This window comes from Onychostoma macrolepis, chromosome 11 (assembly GCF_012432095.1).
Source record: "Onychostoma macrolepis isolate SWU-2019 chromosome 11, ASM1243209v1, whole genome shotgun sequence".
Classification (NCBI taxonomy): Eukaryota; Metazoa; Chordata; class Actinopteri; order Cypriniformes; family Cyprinidae; genus Onychostoma; species Onychostoma macrolepis.
In genome coordinates, this window is record NC_081165.1 from 20,122,056 (window position 1) to 20,141,715 (window position 19,660).

Genomic DNA, 19,660 nt, shown 5'->3' on the forward strand with positions numbered 1-19,660 from the left:
AGCCAAACAGACCCTGTTCGTCTGCGAGAGAGCAGGAGAGAAGAAAAGAAGGAGAGAGAGAGAGAGAGTAGTTTAGTTAAGATATAGCTTTATCCCAACACATCAAAGCCCTTCCATAGGGATGAGACAATGCTTTGGTCTATGAAGGTCTGAAAAGTCATAGTGCCCCCTAGCACTCAAATCAACCATAACAATCACAAAAGCAAGGTTTTTATTATTTGATATAATATTCTTTTATACTCAGTGATATTATTTTATACTCAATACTTCTTTAAAATATTTTTTATAATAATTACATTATTACATATTTAAAAAGCTTTTTGTATGGAAATAGAAAAAGAAAACAAAAAGCACAATGTAACTTGTTATAACTTTACATTGATAATTTAACTATATATGTTGTATAATATATATACGTAATATGCATATGTAAAATATGAATTTTTAAATATATTTCCCAATGCAAACATAACCCCCAAAATGTTACCATTTAACATTAAGTCAAATTTTAATAAGTTAAAATAAATGTAAAAAATATATTTTTAAAACTCATATATATATATAAATGTGTGTGTGTGTGTGTGTGTGTATTATGTGTAGGCTATATTACACTGTATATTATGAAACATTTCATCTATAGTAAATGAACACAGACAACAGTAATAGTTTAGTTTATTCTGAAATTTCACAAAATGTGAAAGGAACAATGTTTTATATTTCTCAAGGAAAATGTTTAAATCATCAGGCATAATTTTTATTTGCAAACTATTCAGTTTTATATTCACATTTGTTTAGGACACCAAAAAAAGATGGTGTGTGACTGACCCATGTAGAGGATTTGAAACCCCTTCCCTTAGTCCTTTGAACTCTCTTTGAAGGCTAGACAGGTAGTTTTTGATAAACACTGACTTAACTCTGAAAGTATTACTTTGAGCTTGAGCTAGAGTGTTTTTGAAGGGGCGTTGATGTTATTCTGTTCCCTGAAACACTGTAGACAGCCACTGGCTGCCAGGTTTCTTTTCCATTTAAACAGAAGGAAATGAAGAACCTTCCAGTGCTTTTTGAAATCTTACTGCAGTAACCCTGCAGGCTTTGCAGCTTGACTGCAAAGAAAAATAAATAAATAAATAAATAAAAATAACTGCAGTGCTTAGAATGAAACACTGTAATCGAAACTTGTTGCTAGATTATGTAGGGTTAAATTAATCAGAGTCTGGATCTCCTTCAGTATATTTATGCATCCATAATTCCTTACACTCATGTTCTCCTTCATTTCTTGTACTTCCTCACTGTTCTCAATGTTTTCTTCACAAGTTTGCATACAATTTCCAGTCAGTATAAATTCTGTGTACACTTAGAACCTGTCAAAACACTGCTAACATGTGTGTGGTTTGTGTTTGCATTTTCATAAGCATGCACCAGTCGTGTGAGCTGTTTCTCCCTTGGCACGTTATGACTGAGGTCTTTGTGGATATTCTGCGGTTAGCAGACTGCCGTGGCAAAGTCAAGCCAATGGCCCAGGACAGGAAAGCTGGTGGAGATGTTACAGAGCGGGTGTGACGGTCAGTTTACAGGGTATTTCAGTTTCCTTACATTTCAGAGCTAATGTAGTGTTGCCTGTGAAAAACAAATGTTTTTCTTTTCTCTCAAAACTTTGTTTCATGGATCTATACTGCATATGTTACTTTGAATAATTTGATGAAGCCTGTTGATTAATTCCAGTCTGTATGACTGGATATGATCAGTTATTTCCTATTGAGATAATCTGTGAATGTGACTCCTATTTTGGCTGCAGAATCACATGCTTTTCCCTAAACTGATGCCTAGGGGGAGCTATATCTCAAACTATCTTCACTACTGTGCGAGTTCAGATAAAATAGGCTAATATCATAATGGTTTGACTAATGCCATAGGGTTACTAAAGTGTACTTTGGCATGTTAATTTATTATCTGCTGAATTCTAGCTACCAGAATAATAGTAAATTCATCAAAACTATACAAAACAAATGGATGCACTTATTTGTCCAAGGGGTTGATTTTTACTGAAAACACCGAATTTCAGCCTTTTACATTTTGTATGATATTAAAAATAAAAACACAAATGATGGTAAATATTATTTATGTGCAGAATATTTTATTATGGTGTGCTGTTACTATCCAGCTGTGTGGAAATATTTTTAATTGCTTTGTATTTATTGTAGAATATTTAGTATTTAGAATATAAATTCTATAGTAATGCTAGAAAATTCAGTCATCTCCTAAATTGTCATTTAAAACCTGAATGCATTACTTTTTTTTAACACGAGTCAATTGGAAATCACACACACACACACACACACACGCATACATGCACGCATGCAGACATCTCTCTATATCTAAATATTTGTTCTGGTTTCTTTATTTTCCACAAGAAAAAGAAGTCATGCAGTTTTGGAACATGTGGGTGAGTAATTGACGACAGAGTTCTTGGCATAGAAATGTATATTGGAATCATACATTAGAATCAGACATCTATAGAATGGACAAAATGCCAGCAGAATAACTTGCTCTACTTGTTCGCTAATAGCATCAGTCTTCATTTACACAGAGGTCTTCACTGAAGATAATGTAAGATAGCATGTCTTGTAGTGATTCAGGTGAACTCTGTGTGCTGTGACACAAATCACATATCATTCTAAAGTTCAAAGAGGCTAAGTCACGGCTGGAGAGAGATCAGCAGGAACAGGGACAGGGATGGCAGGAATGTAAAGTGTTTCCTGATGCTGAGTTCACCTCCCTCTGGGATCAGACCCTGTGCGTTCTGAACCTGAAGCTTTTTCTAGAGACAGTCAGGCTACTTGCAGCAACAGTATGGAAAACAATATGTTATAGAGATCGCGTCATCTATGCATCCAAATAGTGAACAGAATGAAGAGGCACTGGGGAGTGAGGAATTCTTATGCTGTTTCAGTCTATATAACTTGAATTTTTTTTCACAATTAATGCTAAAATGTCTTGCTAAAGTTGTTTTAAAGGGTATTAAGTTTGTTTAGTAAGTAGATCAGCTAGCTAAGTCAAGCCATTTACAGAATTAGACTGACATATACTCTTGTGAAAAAATAGCACTTTAAAAGAATATATTTATGTAATTTATTCAGACACTTAGTGCATGTTAATTGCAATTAAATGAAAATATATTATGGCTTGTATTTAGATAAAATGCAATTAGTTGATTGCTTTTTTGACTTAAGAACATCTTTATATGTAAATTCATATATATATATATTTTTATTTATTTATTTTTTATATGAGTCTTTGAAATATAGTTGAAGTCTACTTTCAAATGCACTGACAAGCATTTTCTGTAAACTAAAACGTAGTTTAATTGAAACTTGCAGGTCATATATATGACCCTAGACCACAAAACCAGTCATAAGTTATAATAATATAAGATAAATAAGATTTCCATTGATATAAGGTTTGTTAGGATGGTACAATATTTGGCCGAGATACAACTATTTGAAAATCTGGAATCTGAGGATGCAAAATAATCAAAATATTGAGAAAATTGCCTTTAAAGTTGTCCAAATGAAGTCTTTAGCAATGCATATTACTAAACAAAAATTAAGTTTTGAAATATTTACGGTAGGAAATTCACAAAATATCTTCATGGAATATGATCTTTACTTAATATCCTAATGATTTTTGCCATAAAAGAAAAATCAATAATTTTGACGTATACAGTGTATTGTTGGCTATTGCTGCTTATGACTGGTTTTGTGCTCAAGGGTCACATATATGTAATTTTTCCAATTTGTAATGGTGAAATTGCAATTTAGTATTAATTATTAATGCAATCTCTTATTGGTACAATTGATTAGTTACTTTTAAGCTGTATTTGGAAGGCTGACAATGATTTTTTTAAATCATTAAAGCAAACCGGCTACACAAATGTGCTAAAGCATGCACAATTCCCACTACAACCCATCCACACCTATGGTTTTCAGCCCTTCCCTTACCAAAAAGCACAAAAAGTAGTATACTTCAAGTTTATTTTATTAAGTATACTTAAGTAAAGTTCAAGTATATTTTTAAGTATACTTTATGTAGTAAGTATACAAATATCAGTGTACTTGTAGTATACTTGTAAGTGTACTATTTCAATACTCCTTGGGACTAAATTGGCCCACTTTCTAGTATATAAATGTATACTTTTAAGTATACTTTAAGTATAACAGTAGTAAACTTTGAGTGCACAACTACATCAAAGTTTTTAGCTTGTACTGCAACTATACTAAAAGTGAACTTAAAGGTATACTGATAGTTTAGTAATTAAATACTTGTAGTAGCATTTTTAGTACACTTTGAAGTATAGTCTCAGTAAACTACTAGTTTAGTAGTTTTATACTGAAAGTATACTCGTACGTTTTTTGTAAGTGAACTTTACATCACACTTTAAGTATACTACTATGTCCCTATTATGTATTAATTTGGATATATTTTGTTATATGAATATCTGAACATACAAAACATCAAAAGAAAGAACAGATTATCTGCTTGTAAACAAAAACATTTTATTCTAGTTTCATGCATTCTTTTTTTTAAAACTTGAATGTGGGTAAGTTTCACCTATAAAAAATAAAGAAATAACATTTTGAACAAAAAGCTGAACAAAGAATATGAATTGGATTCAGAACGATAATCAAAACATACATGAAGTCGATCAACACCCCAAAGCTTGACAGTCATTATTACCTCTTCATTGGTGACATTTTATTCCATAACGTTACACAGTTTTGATGCTGTTTTATGTCAGATGATCGTGTTAGATTACACATGGAAGCATCTGTTGTTTCAGTTTCTTCTTCACTTGTGTTTTTTTTTGGGAAATTCTGTAAAGAAGATGTATACTAGTGCACCCCATGGTGCCCGCGAGGTGACATGGTCGGTTCACTTAGTTTCGTCGTGGCCACGACATCATAACTCGTGGGAACGTGATAATATGTCGTGGCCACGAGATATTAATTCGTGGGAACATCATATTAATTTGTGGGAACGTGATATTATGTCGTGGCCACGAGATCGTTTTGTCGAGGTAACAACATCCTTATGTCGTGGCTTCGAGATGCTATGTTGAGGGAATGACATCCATTTCTCGTGGCCACGAGTTCAATGCGTAAACAAACCTGCGTGACCATAGCAACCCGGGATTATTTTTACTGGAATGCAGTTTAAATTTAACATAGGCTATTTCATTTTATTTCTGCTAAGTAATAGACCATAATTACAAATACTATATAGTGTTTCGTTGAGGAATTAATCATTCATGTAATTTCATTTGTAAATGAAAACACAACACGCTCATTTATCATCACACACGGGCATAAATACAATCATAAAGTCAAAACTTTATTGGCATAATTGTCAAGCGTTTACAGTATTTGCAAAATATATGGTAGGCTAGCAAATATAGCATAATTACACAAAACGTTAACTAGGTAAAGCAATACACAAATTGAAAGGGGAAAGGGGAAATATAAGCATATATAACAAATATAAAAATATAACCCTATAAGTTAATGTAATAATAATAATAATAATAGCCTATACAAATATTAAATTAAATGTTTAATGTTAATAAAAATGTTTTATGATAATATCTGATAATCCCGGGTTGCCATGGTCACGCAGGTTTGTTTACGCATTGAACTCGTGGCCACGAGAAAAATATATAATTCCCTCAACATAAGAAGTCCTGGCCACGAGAAATGGATGTCGTTACCTCGACAAAATGATCCCGTGGGCACGACATAATATCATGTTCCCACGAGTTAATATGACGTTCCCATTAATTAATATCTCGTGGCCACGACATATGATCACATTCCCATGAGTTATGATGTCGTGGCCACGACAAAACTAAGTGACCCAACCATGTCACCTCACGGGCACCGTAGCCCCCTACCATATAACAATGAAAACACGGATTCTAGGATGACATATATTTAGATTTTTTCTAAGTATAAGTCAAGTATACTTAAATGTAATTTTAAGTATATTTCTGAGAAGTACATAAAGCCCATTTCTGAGAAGTACATAAAATGTAGACTAAAAGTATATTTTCCTATTTTTTTTAAGTTTAAAAGAAGTATACTAATAGCACACTTGAATAAACTTATTTTTCGTAAGGGTTCACACAGTAAATAAAAATGGAGGCTCCCTCAAGACCTGTGTTTGTGATTCAGTCCTGGAGCTGTCAGAACATGAAGCTGTCTGGCTGTGTGTCTTGTGTCGAGTCCAAAGCCCATCACCTCTAGCGTGCCACAGATCTGCTTACCCAAAACCAGCTGGCTGCAACCAGCTATCAAAGACCACAAAGAGAGGCCTCTCAGGAGATGGAGGACCTGACATTCCTCAGGATGAGTGCCTGGAGATATGAAACTCCAAGTACATATGAAACACACAAGAGATCGAATGACAGACTGTTTAATATTAGCCACTGCCATCAGGTAAATGACTTGAGTCATTCAGTCTGCATCTGAAGAAAATGTGCTGAATATGTGTCTGTTTTGTAATCTGAAGGGAACATGTTTGCTGTGCCTCTTGGGCAGCTCAGAGGTAAGAAGGTAAGTCTGTAGAGTTGTATACAGCTCCCTCATGCACTGTTGATAGTTTGGTCAGTCTTGCAGTAAGGGCTGCATTTTGCTTAATGAGAAAAGCTTGATGTATGCAGTCACAGATGTTCCTAACATGTTCCACAGCTGGGAGTGATCGAGACCAGCCACTCAACGCTGGTGAAAAATGGACTTGTGATGGAGAAAGGCAAGTCTTCTGTAATTGGACAGGGGTTGAGAGGGGGCTTCGGAGGGTGGAGGCAAAAAAGCTTGTAGGGGAGAAGGGGTATTTGCAGTCTTTGCCAAAGCCACTTCATTTTGCTACAAGGACTCGCAGTGAGACATAGAGAAGGCATAGCCTTTGCTGATCAGGTAAGTGTGATGTTGTTTTCTACTGCCTACTTGAAAGATTTATTATTTATTTATTTATTTATTCTCAACTTATTTTGCATTTCTACATCAATGGAGAATTTGGATTTGGAACTAAGTGGAACAAGCTCACAGTAGTTGAAAACAGGTTGTGTTACTGTTTTTACTTAAAGTACTGTATAGATAAATGAAATGCCTGGGTTTCCTACCTGACCTGTTAATTTTTTATACAATAGCCATTATTTTTAAGTTTTATGACAACCAAGTAACTATTTTTGCCTGATCTGCAATAATTTCAGTATTTAGTTTTTATCTATAATTCCATTGTTGGTGTTCCTGCACCTTTCCCTGTTGTAAAATCTTTTTGAAGCAATCAAAACTGATTTTGATTATTAAGCCTGATCTGATCTGCTGTGGTTACAAATGGATTTTGAGCACTTGTCATCTAAACATCTTTTTTTGCTAGAAAAAAAAAGAAAAGAAAAAAATGCTTAAACCAGTTAAAAATGGTTTGTCTTCACTATTTTACCTGTTTTCCCATCCTGGTGAGGCTGTTTGCTGGTTTAGCTAGTCATACAATGACCAAAACTATAAAAAGCTATAGCAAGTAAAATAGCTGGCATAATAATTGGCATAAGCTTATATGGGCTGGGTGGGCAGCTAAGACCAGCAGTCTATCCAAGGCTGGTTTTACAGCAGGGTAGTCACTAATTACGCATTTTTAATTAATCCTACAAATCTTAAAAGTGTTCTTTCTGTCAAGTCTCTTGCCAGTGACAATGCAGCTAATCGCTCTTCTGCTGTTGGGACTCCTGAATTTCTCACTGGCTCAGGAGAGAGATCCTTTCCAGTGGCTTTCTTCCCTGCACAGCCGTGGTTACGCCTCTCTGCAGGCTGACAACACCGGAGGAGAATGTCCCGAGGAGTGCGACTGTCCTCCAACTTTCCCAGTCGCCATGTACTGCGACAACCGCAACATGAAACAAATGCCTTACATCCCATCCCGGATGAAGTATGTGTACCTGCAACACAATCAGATCACCTCTGTCCCAGATAATGCTTTTGGAAATGCTACCAACCTTGTGTGGGTTTTGCTGCATGAGAATCACATTAACTCAGTGGGCAAGCAAGCGTTCGCCAAACTGGTGAACTTGGATCGCCTGTACCTGAATAACAACAACCTAACCGAGGTGCCGTCCAACCTGCCTCGCTCACTACGTGACCTTCGTCTCAATCACAATAAAATCACCAAGTTGCCCCCCAACGCTTTTGAGGGCATGGAGAATTTGACCATCCTTTTGCTCCATAACAATGGTCTTCAGGATATCGGTGGCCTGAAAGGCCTGAAGTCGTTAACTCTGCTGGATGTGAGCGGTAACCAGCTCAAGAAAGTTCCTAATGGTCTTCCTGAGATGCTCCACCAGCTCTACCTAGAGTCCAACTCCATCGAAGCAGTTCCAGAGAACTTCCTCAGCCAGTTCACCAACCTGCAGTATGTCCGTATTTCTCACAATGAGCTCACAAACAAAGGCATCCCTCAAAACACCTTTAACAACAGCGGTCTGGTGGAGCTGGATTTGTCCTTCAACAAGTTGGAGAGCATTCCTGTTGTTAGTACTAATCTGCAACATCTTTATCTACAGGCCAATCAGATCAAAGGTACAGCACTTTTACATATATTTTAACACTTGTGTATACACTTTCATGACTTTATTTTTAAAATTTACTTAAGGAGTAATTATTTCAGCCTAATTTGTTATAATTAAGTTTATTCAATGAAAAATTTTCATTGAAATATAATCATAGTCTGGGACTGGAGTAGACAAAAGCTTTACAGTGCAAAAAAAATAATTCAGTAAAAAATCTAAACATTTTTAATAATAAACGAAATGTAAAATTTAACAATGATATTTTGAAAAAAGAAAGTTAAAGTTAAAAATATTATATAAATTTGGAATATAAAAAGGATATAAAGATATAATTGGCAATGTAAAAAGTGAAAAACATTAGAACATAATTTCTTATTAAGACTTGTTTTCAGAGTTTAATTAGGTAATTCATTTTAAATGTTAATTTCCTACCCTCCCAACATTCTTATTGCTGTTTTGCACAGCAGTTTTAGATTTTTACATTTATTTATTTTTAAATAACATTTAGTGAGATTTTATGATTACAAACAATAATAATAAAATTATATTTTGACTATTATCGCTCATTTTTCTTGTAAATTAATCTTGTTTAAGGATGTAAAATTGTAAGGAGGCAAATTTTTGATTAAAAAATGATTAAGAAAATTATTTCTTCCAGTGTAATTTAGTGAAACAGTCTCAGACTGTTCCCATTCCAGAAATTGCATATAACTTGTTTTCCATTTGTTTCAGAGTTTACATTGGGCAGTTTCTGCAGTGTGGTGGATGTTATGAACTTCTCCAAGCTGCAAGTGTTGAGGCTGGAAGGAAATGAGATCAGTGCTGGAGACATGCCCTCTGAAGCTGCCCTTTGCCTTCGTCTGGCTTCTGATATTGCCGTGTAATGGCAGTGACCAATCAGCAGGGGGCTCTTTTGTTTCCCTCCAACATTATTATATCAGAGTGGCATGACTTTGCATTGATGTACATTTTTATTGTAGGGAAATTTAAAGTGCCTTGGGATATTGTATGAGAGGAATATAATTTCCTGTGGACCTTTAGAGAAAAGTACAAATACAGAAATGGGGGGGGGGAAAGGATATTGAGAGATTTAGATAGGAAATGGAGATCCTCTGTTAAGGTATGTGAAGCTAGTTTATTTTTTTTCTCAAAAGCCACATAGCCATTTTAATATGCCTTTCTGTGCTTATACTCCATGTCTTTGTGCTTGTCTGTCAGTTGGATGACACTATTGGCAGTGCTAAAGTCAACATTGCAGTTTTGCTATTTGTTTGATACACATTTGATTTACTTTAGGTTTGTGGATTCATGTCTCTTCAGGAAAGAAGTTTGAACAATGCTGTGAGTATTTATTCTACATGTGACACAGAAGAACTGAATGGAGTACAGAAAGATCTTACTTGACTACATCCATCTAACTCGTATAATGTATTGTCTGATATGATATCGTCGTGAGAAAATGAAAGAAAATCCACTATCTTCCATTCACATCTGAAAGGGGGGAAGAAAAACTTTGAATGGTTGTGTTTTAAGAACAAATGTACTGCATGTGTTATAAAAATGACTGAGGTTCTGGTGTTTAAACATGCCTGTAGACCTTTCGTGTAACTCAATAAAGCTAATATTTTGATGTATTAAATGCTTTCACGTGAGTTTAAAACACATCCAAACAAATCATAATTCTCTAGTTCTCTGTGACAACATTCGGTAACACTTTATTTTACAGTTACACCTATTAGTTGCTTATTAGCATGCATATTACTAGAATATTAGCCATGTATTAGTGCTAATTAAGCACATATTAATGCCTTATTCTACATCCCTAATCCTACCCAAAACTACCTTACTAACTATTAAGAATTTATTGAGGGAAAAGTTGTAGTGTTACCTATTCTAAAGTGTTACCCAACATTCATATATTCATATCTAAACTGGCTCTTGTTAATGCCTACGTAGGAAATAAAAACAGATGTAAAACCATATTTCTATTAAAGAAATCACAGAACACAATCAGTTAATTTACTTTGTTTGATTCTGATATCATAGATTATAACACAATGTCTCAAGTTACCCTTACGTCAACAATCAAATTTTGACAGATGTTTCTTAATCAGTACTTAATATCAAGTTATTGCTATTAAATCTTATATGTATGCTTAAATATGTTGACACGTCTTTGAAATGTTGATAGAGTATTTCTACAACCAGAACATTTAGAGGCCTGAATCAAGGAAGTTAACTTCAAGAAAACTGATAGTTGGGAGAATGTGGGTTTTGTGCTTTATGCCATGAATCAGTTACATATTAAAGTAATTCAATTGGCAAGTCATGTGTTATTAGCCTGCAAGTCTGGCAATTATTTTCACATTACACAGATTTGAGAACATGACCTTAATGTTCCAGGTTTTTGTTTTTTGTTTTTTCTTGTTTTGTTTTGTTTTGTTTTATGTTTTTGTTTTTGTTTTGTTTTGTTATGGGTTTTGTTTGTTTTGTTTCTTGTTTTTGTTTTGTTTCTTGGTTTTTTTGTTTTGTTATGTTTTTTGTTTTTTTTGTTTTATGTTGTTGTTTTGTTTTGTTATGTTTTTGTTTGTTTTGTTTTTGTTTTGTTCCATGTATTTGTGACAATAGGGCTATGACATCATATTGTGACTTTAGTAAGTATGTAACAGGGAGTATTTCATCCTGTAACAGTTTGAAAGTGGCGAATGCAAATGACTCACTATTATAAGTGTCTTCATTTGTAATAATTCTGCTTTCTGCAGATTATTTTTAGAGTATAGTTTACCAAAGTCACAAGGACATTACGTATTGGAAACTCGTCAGCAAGGCGCCGTTTCACGTTGACAACCAATGTCTTGTTAGAGATAGTAAACTCAATAATAAGTTTAAAAGAAATAACCACTTTGTTTGCGATTTAACTCGCATGAGTCCCTGAACAATTAAAATTATACCACATCTGTCAAACTTTTTTTATAGGTGCTCACTCCCATTCCACTCCCATGTCTTTTTATTTATTTTAACCCTTTCCTCTGAAACAGACACAGACTTTGAGGGACTACTGTTTGTTTCCTTTAACTGTAATTACCTGGCAAGCACTTTAATGACAGTCAAAACACTTCTGGGCAATAACATCAGACTGCGGTAAACACCTCGTGACCTGTTTCTGACAAACAGTTCATGTGTATCGGCAAACCATACTGTAATTTGGCGCTTAACACAATGACAGTGATTTCTAAAGCTTAAATGCAGGTGGTGAAATGTTTAAACCAGTAGAATAGCTGAGGGTTTTGAGTTAATAACTTGCTGTGCTCTCTTGTCAGGATTGATACAATGATCTTATGTTTGCTCTCCATCCCTCGGTGTCCAGTCATTGACACTGGAATTGACATCTGTGGAATGTCAACAATGGTTTGGAATCTGCACTTGAACGTGCTTTGGGACACAAAAAGACAGGGAAGTGGAGGCATTTAATTCCTGGAATCTTTTTTGTGTCCTGATAAATAGTATTGCTACATTTTCTTATGATACACATGATGATTGCCACACAATAAAAAGTCAATAAAACATTCCCAGAATTTTACTATTGTTTTTTTTTCTATGGAACTGAACTATATAAAACCTATATTCTGTAAAACCACATCATAATTTGAACTTTATATAAAACATTTTTTATAATAATTAAGCCGGTTTTGTTTCACTGGATATTGCGTCTCTGACATTCCTTAAATAACTCTGCCTCACCTAAATGTTTACTGATAAAATATCATGGAAGTGATCTCGCTGGATAACCTCATGTTTTATTTTTATTTTTTCTTGTTGAATCATAAACAAGTGATTTTCATGTTGTTATGACTGTGAAGGCCCCTCTTGAGTGAGAAAGTGTAGTTTAGCAGGGGCCTTTGTTTGCAATGATTAGTAGTTTATTCTGACACTTGGGAATTTCTCAGATGGCTAATATCTAGTAAATTAGCCCAGTTCTTTCTTTTGTTAAAAAAGCTGTACACACTGTATAACACCATAGATATACCATATATTAGACATAAAAACATCATATTAATAAATAAAGCTAAAATAAAAAATATTGATAATTTATGATACTGTATTTCCGACAGAGTTGATGTAAATGCGAACCGAGATTACGATCAGTGACTGTAATGTGTATGAACACTACAAATGTGATGTTTTGTCATGTTGAAAAGGGGTGGGGAGGGGTGTATGTAAACTATATAAGAGTACCGTGTACAGTTTTTCCTCAAGTTCACTCTGTCAGGTGTGTCCATCACTTCACCTGTCGCTCTTGAGACTGTGCGGAAGAATGAGGAAGTACAACTTGAGCAACATTACAGGAGTGCTATTCAAAAACTCAGTTGCAGCTGAGCAGGTAACAAACAATTATGTTTACATCAATTTTTATTTATTGGCATGTTTTGACATTGATAATAAAAAAGAAAGAATGCGTGATGTGAATTAGTAATGAGTATTTATTATTACTATTATCATTACTTTTTGCAGGATAACAATGAGTCTAACAAGCATGTTGGGCAAGAAGATGAAAACTCTGACAGGGGAAACTGGAGCAGCAAAAGAGAGTACATGCTGTCTATGATCGGCTATGCTGTTGGTCTTGGAAATGTGTGGAGATTTCCCTACTTGGCTTACAAACATGGGGGAGGTACAGTAAGAAGACTTTTATTACGATTTTTCATATAATGTATGTTGAATTAATGTCTTATTCATACTGTATAATAGAGGAGCAAGAAGGTAAAACTAGGCAAGAAAAAGGGCAATATATTTTACTTTTCCTTTATAACTCATTTATATGAGCACAAAATCATATTTGAAGAAATGTTCTTTTTTCCCCCTCTCTGTTTTAAATACGGCATCTTTTCAACAATTCAAGGGGCCTTCCTCATTCCCTACACTATCATGCTGGCTGTTGCTGGCCTTCCTCTGTTCTTCATGGAGAGCTCTTTTGGACAGTTTTGCAGCCAAGGCCCCATCAATGTGTGGAAATCTGTGCCCATACTGCAAGGTAACTCTGAATTCAATCTTAAAACGGGTAGATCTAAAAGCTGCTGAGGAGTTTTTAAAAACACACTGTGGATTCAAATGGACTTTTGCCACATTTTGAGGTCCACCAATGTGGTAAATGCCTCAAGGCTAATTCATAAATGTATTAAACCAACCTTGAGACACAAGGACAAATACTCCTCCAACACAGTTAACATACAGATTGCATAATTACATTTGCCCTCAGGACCTTTACATTAATGTTTAAGGGGAGTTGTGAGCATTAAAAAATCCAACATGTGCAAATTAAGTGCACACATATTTAAGCAAATTGATTCAAATATTTGACTTTGTTTATACTTTGTTAAACATCTTTTGAATTTTTTTTGTTGTTTTTTGTAGGTGTTGGCATCACAATGATGCTGGTTAGCACTTTTGTGGCAATCTACTATAATGTGATCATCGCTTATAGTATCTACTACCTTTTTGCATCTTTTCAATATCCTCTCCCTTGGAGTGCGAAGGACTGCAACTCAACAGGTTTGTTAGACTGTTTCTTTTCTAAAGAGGCCCGTGTTTCTGTGTCAGACATACCATGACTTTATGCTCAGATAATGAAAGTATTTGGATTTTTCTAGATGAACTGGCTTGTAAGGAAAATTTGCCTTTCACACTTTGTAAAAAAAAATTGTAAAAAACAAAAATTCTCTAATGGGAACTTCCTTACAGCTCTGTGCTTAAAATGATTAAAAGAGTTTAAGCTATAACTAGTTCTTTATAGATCTATTATTTTATGTTCAAAGTATTTATCAAGATACAGAAAAATACTGCAGTGAATCATTGCTTAGATCTTATGTTTATTTGTGTAGCTTACAACATTACTGCCGCAGCACTGAATGTGACTGCTGAGAATCAAACCTGCCAGAATGAATTTTCAACAGGCCAGAGCCCCAGCGAGAAATTCTGGGAGTAAGTTGACATTTGTTTCTGTACAGCTTGTCAGTAAGACTGAGCTTTGTTGGCACACTTTTCTTTCTTTCTGTCACAAAATATATCCAAAATTTTGTATTATTCATGAGATTGTAGTTTCTTTCCTGTTCTGAAGTGTTTCCTGTTAAAACAGGAAGCTTGGGTGGGATGTTTGCCTTTTAAACTAGACTAACACCACTCGACACATTTGTTTAATTTAATTATTTGAACAATTTTAGAATTTAGAACAATATTTTCTTGTGTAAAAAATGTACACTACTGTTCAAAAGTTTAGTGTGACAGTACATAACCAAAGGTTATGAGAGTAAAGAGAGTTTTACAGTACATTGTTTCTGTAACAGGGCTGGCGAGACGTGAGACGCGCGGATCCAAGTGCAAGCTTTTATTTACAGGCATGGTCAGAAATACAGGCAGGGTCGAGCAATGGCAAACAGGTATAACATGGGCGAGACAGAGTAAACCAAGACAAGCGTGTGTCGACGATCCGCGAACAGTATCCAAAGGGGCTAGACAAGAGAGGTAATCCAAGACGTAAGCGATAGTCCAGGCAGGGGAAAACACAATCCGACAAAGGCGAGGCAAGTCAAGACTAGGGAAACTAACAGGGGCTCTGTAGGGCAGCGATAAATGCATACAATACTCGGCACTGACGGAAGGAAAGTCCAGGGTTAAAATAAAGCATGTGATCAGTGTGTGAATAGGATCAGGTGTGTGTGTGATTAGTGCAATGAGTGATTGGTGACAGCTGTGATCAGTAATGGATGATGGGAATTGGGGTCCATTGTGATGTGTGGTGTGAAAGTCAATATGATAGCAGGGCGACCTCTTGTGACAGTCAGACAGAAGAGCAGGCCCAGGACTCGTAACAGTTTCTAAACATGTTTCAAATAAACAATTGTTCTTCTGAACTTTTTATTTATCGAAGAATCTTAAAAAACTGTCACATTTCCACAAAAAATTAATTATTGTGCACCAAATCAGCATATTATATTGATTTCTAAAAGAGTCGTGTGGCACTGAAAACTGTAGTTCTTTTATTTATTTGTTTCAATATTACTGTTTTTAATCAAATGAATGCAGCCCTGGTGAGCATAAGACATTTTCAAAAATATATATGAAAAAAATCTTACCACCCCCAGACTCCAATATCAAACATTAAAATAATTCAATATTATTTTGTTTTGAATGAGGTTTATTTTGACCTTTAGTCTTTAGTCTAGAATCAATGGGAGTTATCATCCAGATCTTTTTTTTCGTATCTGCATTCTTTTGTTTCTTTTTTGTTATTTATGTGTGTTTTATGTTCTTTCTTTCTTTTTTTTGGTATTTGACATTTTGTGGCTGAATTATTTGTTCTCAGTGAGGTGGCTCTTCAGCGCACTAGCAGTATGAACGAGACAGGGCCGGTGGTTTGGCACCTTGCCCTTTGCCTGCTGCTTGCCTGGATACTAGTCGGAGCAGCTCTCTTCAAAGGCATAAAGTCCTCTGGGAAGGTTAGTGTTTCACCTCAGTAACATTAAATCGTATCTGTACTGTAAATCGTGTTGAGGCATTCAATTTAACATAATAAATGGTACGTTTCAGGTGGTGTATTTCACAGCTACTTTCCCATACGTGGTTCTTTTTATCCTGCTGATTCGTGGTGTGACTCTGGAGGGAGCAAAAGATGGCATTGAGTTCTACATCGGTACGAAGTCTAATCTCACCAAACTGGCTGATTCTGAGGTCTGTCTAACCTTACCGTTCATAATCACAGGAATACACTGACATCGCAGACAGCTAATGTAGCCTGTTTTTACCGTAGGTTTGGAAGGATGCAGCTACTCAGATCTTCTTTTCTCTCTCCATTGCATGGGGTGGTTTGATGGCTCTGTCCTCTTACAATAAGTTTTACAACAACACCTATCAAGACTCCATTATAGTGTGCGTTACAAACTGTGGCACCAGTGTCTTTGCTGGCTTTGCCATCTTTTCTATCCTTGGACACATGGCGCATGTCTATCAGAGACCAGTGTCAGAAGTTGCAGATGCTGGTAAGATCCGAAATGTAGATGTAGTATTGTTTTTCACTTTTTGGAAATCAAATAAGTGCGTTTGCAGAGCAGTTAAGACAAAGTGTAGTTTGCCATTAAAGCAATAGTTTAAACAATAATAAAGATTATAGCATGATGTACTCATCCTAGTGTTATTAAGCTAAGCCCCAATTTGTGTTTTAGGTTTTGGATTGGCCTTTATTGCGTACCCTGATGCTCTTTCTAAGCTGCCCATTTCACCCCTATGGTCAATCCTGTTCTTTGTTATGCTTATTACCCTTGGCTTGGACTCCCAGTTTGCAGGAATAGGTAAAGAAAAGCAGATTTAGATACTGTAAAAAAATAAGATAAAAGTATTAAAATATTTGTCTTAATCTTAATCATGATTTGTCTACAGAGGTTATCGCCACCTGCCTCCAAGATGCCTATCCCAAGCTTTTGAAGTCCAATCGAGGAATTGTTACGACAGCAGTCTGCATTGTTCTCTTTTTGCTCGGCTTGCCATGTGTCACAGGGGTAGGCAAACCATTACGAATATAGATTCAAATTTACTCTGAGATATACTTAAGACCAAGCTTAAAAATATTACAGTTCTAAAAATGCATTACATGTGAACCCAACTGTACAGTATGTTTGAAAGTGCTTTGTTTTGATAGGCAGGAATATACTGGGTGAATTTAATTGACACTTTTTGTGCTGGATGGATTCTCCTGGTCGCTGGATTACTGGAGGTCTTAGGTCTTTCCATCTTGTATGGTGAGTATATATTAGCAATATGTGATAATGTTATATGTGATGCCTGTCTCCAATTATTGTTCTGTTCTTTTCTAAAATGCATGTACCTTTAAAGGTGGCAATCGGTTCATCAAAGACATCGAGATGATGATTGGGAGTAAGAGCACCATCTTCTGGTTATGGTGGAGAGCTTGCTGGTTTTTTATCACCCCAGTGGTTCTTTCTGTATGTACACAATTGTTAAACTATAATTATTATTTAAATAATAATAAAGTTATACCTAATTATTGTTTTTTTGTTTTTGTTTTTTTTAAAAACTAGATTATCCTTGTATGGTCCTTGTATACTTTTACATCCCCCACATATGGCTCAGTTGCATATCCAGATTGGGGCATTTCTCTGGGCTGGTGTATGACTGCATTTTGCCTCATTTGGATCCCTATTCTTGCAGTCTGGAAAGTGTGCAAAGCTAGTGGAAGCCTCTGGCAGGTAAAGCAGGATGTTCATCTTTTATCTGAGAATTTTTTTTAAATTATTTTTATGTATATTAACATGTACAGCATGTCAGTGGTGTGTTGCATTCTTTAGTCATGCACTATTTGATTCTAAACTTTGGCTTTTGTCATTCAGCGCATCAAAACAGCCTGTTCACCCACAGAGGACTGGGGTCCTTACTTGGAGTGTCACAGAGGGGAGCGCTATGGTACAAGAGGAGCGACTGATTCAAATATATTTGTGATCTCAAATAAATCAACTAGGTTGTAAAAAAGTTTTATTTAAGGATAGTATTTTAATGTATTTGTACATATATGCATATGTAGCACTAGTCTCCGTGTAGTTAAATGAACAAGATAACTTACATAATTGTAATCCTATTGTTTGATTGCTTGTGCATTTTCTTTTTTTTTGTGAGTGTTGAATTGTAGCCCATTTAAATATTTTGTGGATTTTATTTTTTACCTTTTATGAGAGGTTTGTATGTTTACATTTATCTTTTCTTGGTGCGGTATACTGTACAAATGTGTTTGTACAAAGCAAGTACCAAAAGCTGGAAAGAGCTTTTAACAGATTTTCACTGTTAAAAGCAGCATTTGCTGACATTTAATTTGCTAATGAATCCCCCAAATCAGAAGCCTGAGCAGAAAACTCAAACAGGCAATTAATGATGGTAAACAATGCTTTACATGCCCAGAAAGCTCTTGATGTTGTCGTAGCCAACGTAATATGTTACAAAGCACTGAAAGAGTAACAATGAAGAAGTGAAATTTGAATCTGGAACCCAACACACTGCAGGAGAGCCACACCTGTGATGCAAATAGAATCATTTAAATCTCTTTCAGAAATAACTTGTCAAAGCACAACGGTGAATGGATGAGTATAGGGAAAATCAGGGCAATGATACACACTAGAGAAAAGGTGTGATTGTCATTTTGTGAGAAATTTTCAACAACAAAAAATACTTTTGAGGTACAAAAATAGCTTTTAGATTTCAGTATTATTTTTCTGCTGTATAAAACATTTTGTTTTTCAAGTATCACAGCTGCCTCATCTATCCACTTTCAGAGGGTGATTATAACAGTTCTTTTATTAAATTAAATACTATGATCTGAGTCTTTTTCTGTTGTAAGTCTATTGTAATATGTAATAAATATTATAATACTTTTTGACCTCTTTTACAGGCACTTTCAGTCAGTTTTGAAGATGATATCCACAGCATTTACATAAGTAAAGTATCTTTAATTTTGTTTTAGTGCACTACCTAATAGTTGCTGTTGTAATCAGCCTTTTAATGTCATTTATACATTCATTTTGAGGTTTATCTTTAAATGTGCTCACCATTTCAAAGTGGTTCTCATTGTCATTTAGATAATCATGTGGTTTTTAAGGATCCATCAGATTTGAAGAGCAACACTTATAAATTGTGAACAGATAACAATCATCCTAGATCAAGATTTAACACTGTATTTATTTTCACAACAATATAACCACTATTTGCACTCTAGCATTCTGTCACTGTTTGCCATCATTGGGTGCAATTATAGCACCATGTATTACTGTTTTTCTCCATATTCGTATTTTAATCTATGCCAAGCAGGAATGTATATATTTAATATATTGTATACATAAATAAAATAATAAAAAAAGACTGTTCTAAAGCACCAATTATTTTAATTTCATGACACATATATACACTTCTCAAACCAGAAATGAAAAGAAAAAAAAAAACTATCCACACAACAGCATCCTTTATGAATAGGCTATTAGTATATATGAATATACT

General features: G+C 35.0%; 2 protein-coding genes and 1 long non-coding RNA gene across 5 annotated transcripts; all 3 read left to right on the forward strand.

Moving 5' to 3' along the window:
* Nucleotides 1-1,416: 1,416 nt before the first annotated feature.
* LOC131549807 (uncharacterized) lies at nt 1,417-6,775 on the forward strand. The gene is made up of 3 exons (XR_009273491.1): nt 1,417-1,575; nt 2,412-2,443; nt 6,169-6,775. It is a non-coding gene; the product is annotated as an uncharacterized LOC131549807 (long non-coding RNA).
* Nucleotides 6,776-6,899: 124 nt separating this feature from the next.
* On the forward strand, nt 6,900-10,423 carry fmoda (fibromodulin a). Of its 3 annotated transcripts, none has more exons than XR_009273409.1 (4): nt 6,900-6,965; nt 7,726-8,621; nt 9,344-9,731; nt 9,908-10,423. XR_009273409.1 is itself a non-coding variant. In XM_058791737.1 (3 exons), exons 2-3 carry the CDS (start codon nt 7,742-7,744, stop codon nt 9,493-9,495), a joined length of 1,032 nt encoding a protein of 343 aa, XP_058647720.1. In that variant the 5' UTR covers nt 6,900-6,965; nt 7,726-7,741; the 3' UTR covers nt 9,496-10,423. The 3 variants fall into 3 exon arrangements, 1 of the variants encoding a protein (XP_058647720.1); XR_009273410.1 differs by having other exon boundaries at nt 9,932-10,423; XM_058791737.1 differs by having other exon boundaries at nt 9,344-10,423.
* A 2,433-nt stretch (nt 10,424-12,856) lies between these two features.
* slc6a14 (solute carrier family 6 member 14) lies at nt 12,857-19,525 on the forward strand. The gene is made up of 14 exons (XM_058791514.1): nt 12,857-12,992; nt 13,124-13,283; nt 13,512-13,643; nt 14,024-14,161; nt 14,491-14,590; nt 15,972-16,104; nt 16,196-16,336; nt 16,416-16,644; nt 16,828-16,953; nt 17,042-17,160; nt 17,301-17,400; nt 17,495-17,604; nt 17,701-17,868; nt 18,010-19,525. The coding sequence occupies exons 1-14, from the start codon at nt 12,927-12,929 to the stop codon at nt 18,142-18,144; spliced, it is 1,857 nt and encodes a 618-aa protein (XP_058647497.1). The 5' UTR covers nt 12,857-12,926; the 3' UTR covers nt 18,145-19,525.
* The last annotated feature ends 135 nt before the right edge of the window (nt 19,526-19,660 follow it).

What these genes read in the sequence shown, in the direction of transcription:
- fmoda (XM_058791737.1), top strand. Translation starts at nt 7,742, where the DNA reads ATGCAGCTAATCGCTCTTCTGCTGTTGGGACTCCTGAATTTCTCACTG. An exon ending in ACAGGCCAATCAGATCAAAG is followed by an intron (nt 8,622 to 9,343) that starts GTACAGCACTTT and finishes CATTTGTTTCAG; the next exon opens with AGTTTACATTGGGCAGTTTC.
- slc6a14 (XM_058791514.1), top strand. Translation starts at nt 12,927, where the DNA reads ATGAGGAAGTACAACTTGAGCAACATTACAGGAGTGCTATTCAAAAAC. An exon ending in GGCTTACAAACATGGGGGAG is followed by an intron (nt 13,284 to 13,511) that starts GTACAGTAAGAA and finishes CAACAATTCAAG; the next exon opens with GGGCCTTCCTCATTCCCTAC. An exon ending in ATCTGTGCCCATACTGCAAG is followed by an intron (nt 13,644 to 14,023) that starts GTAACTCTGAAT and finishes TGTTTTTTGTAG; the next exon opens with GTGTTGGCATCACAATGATG.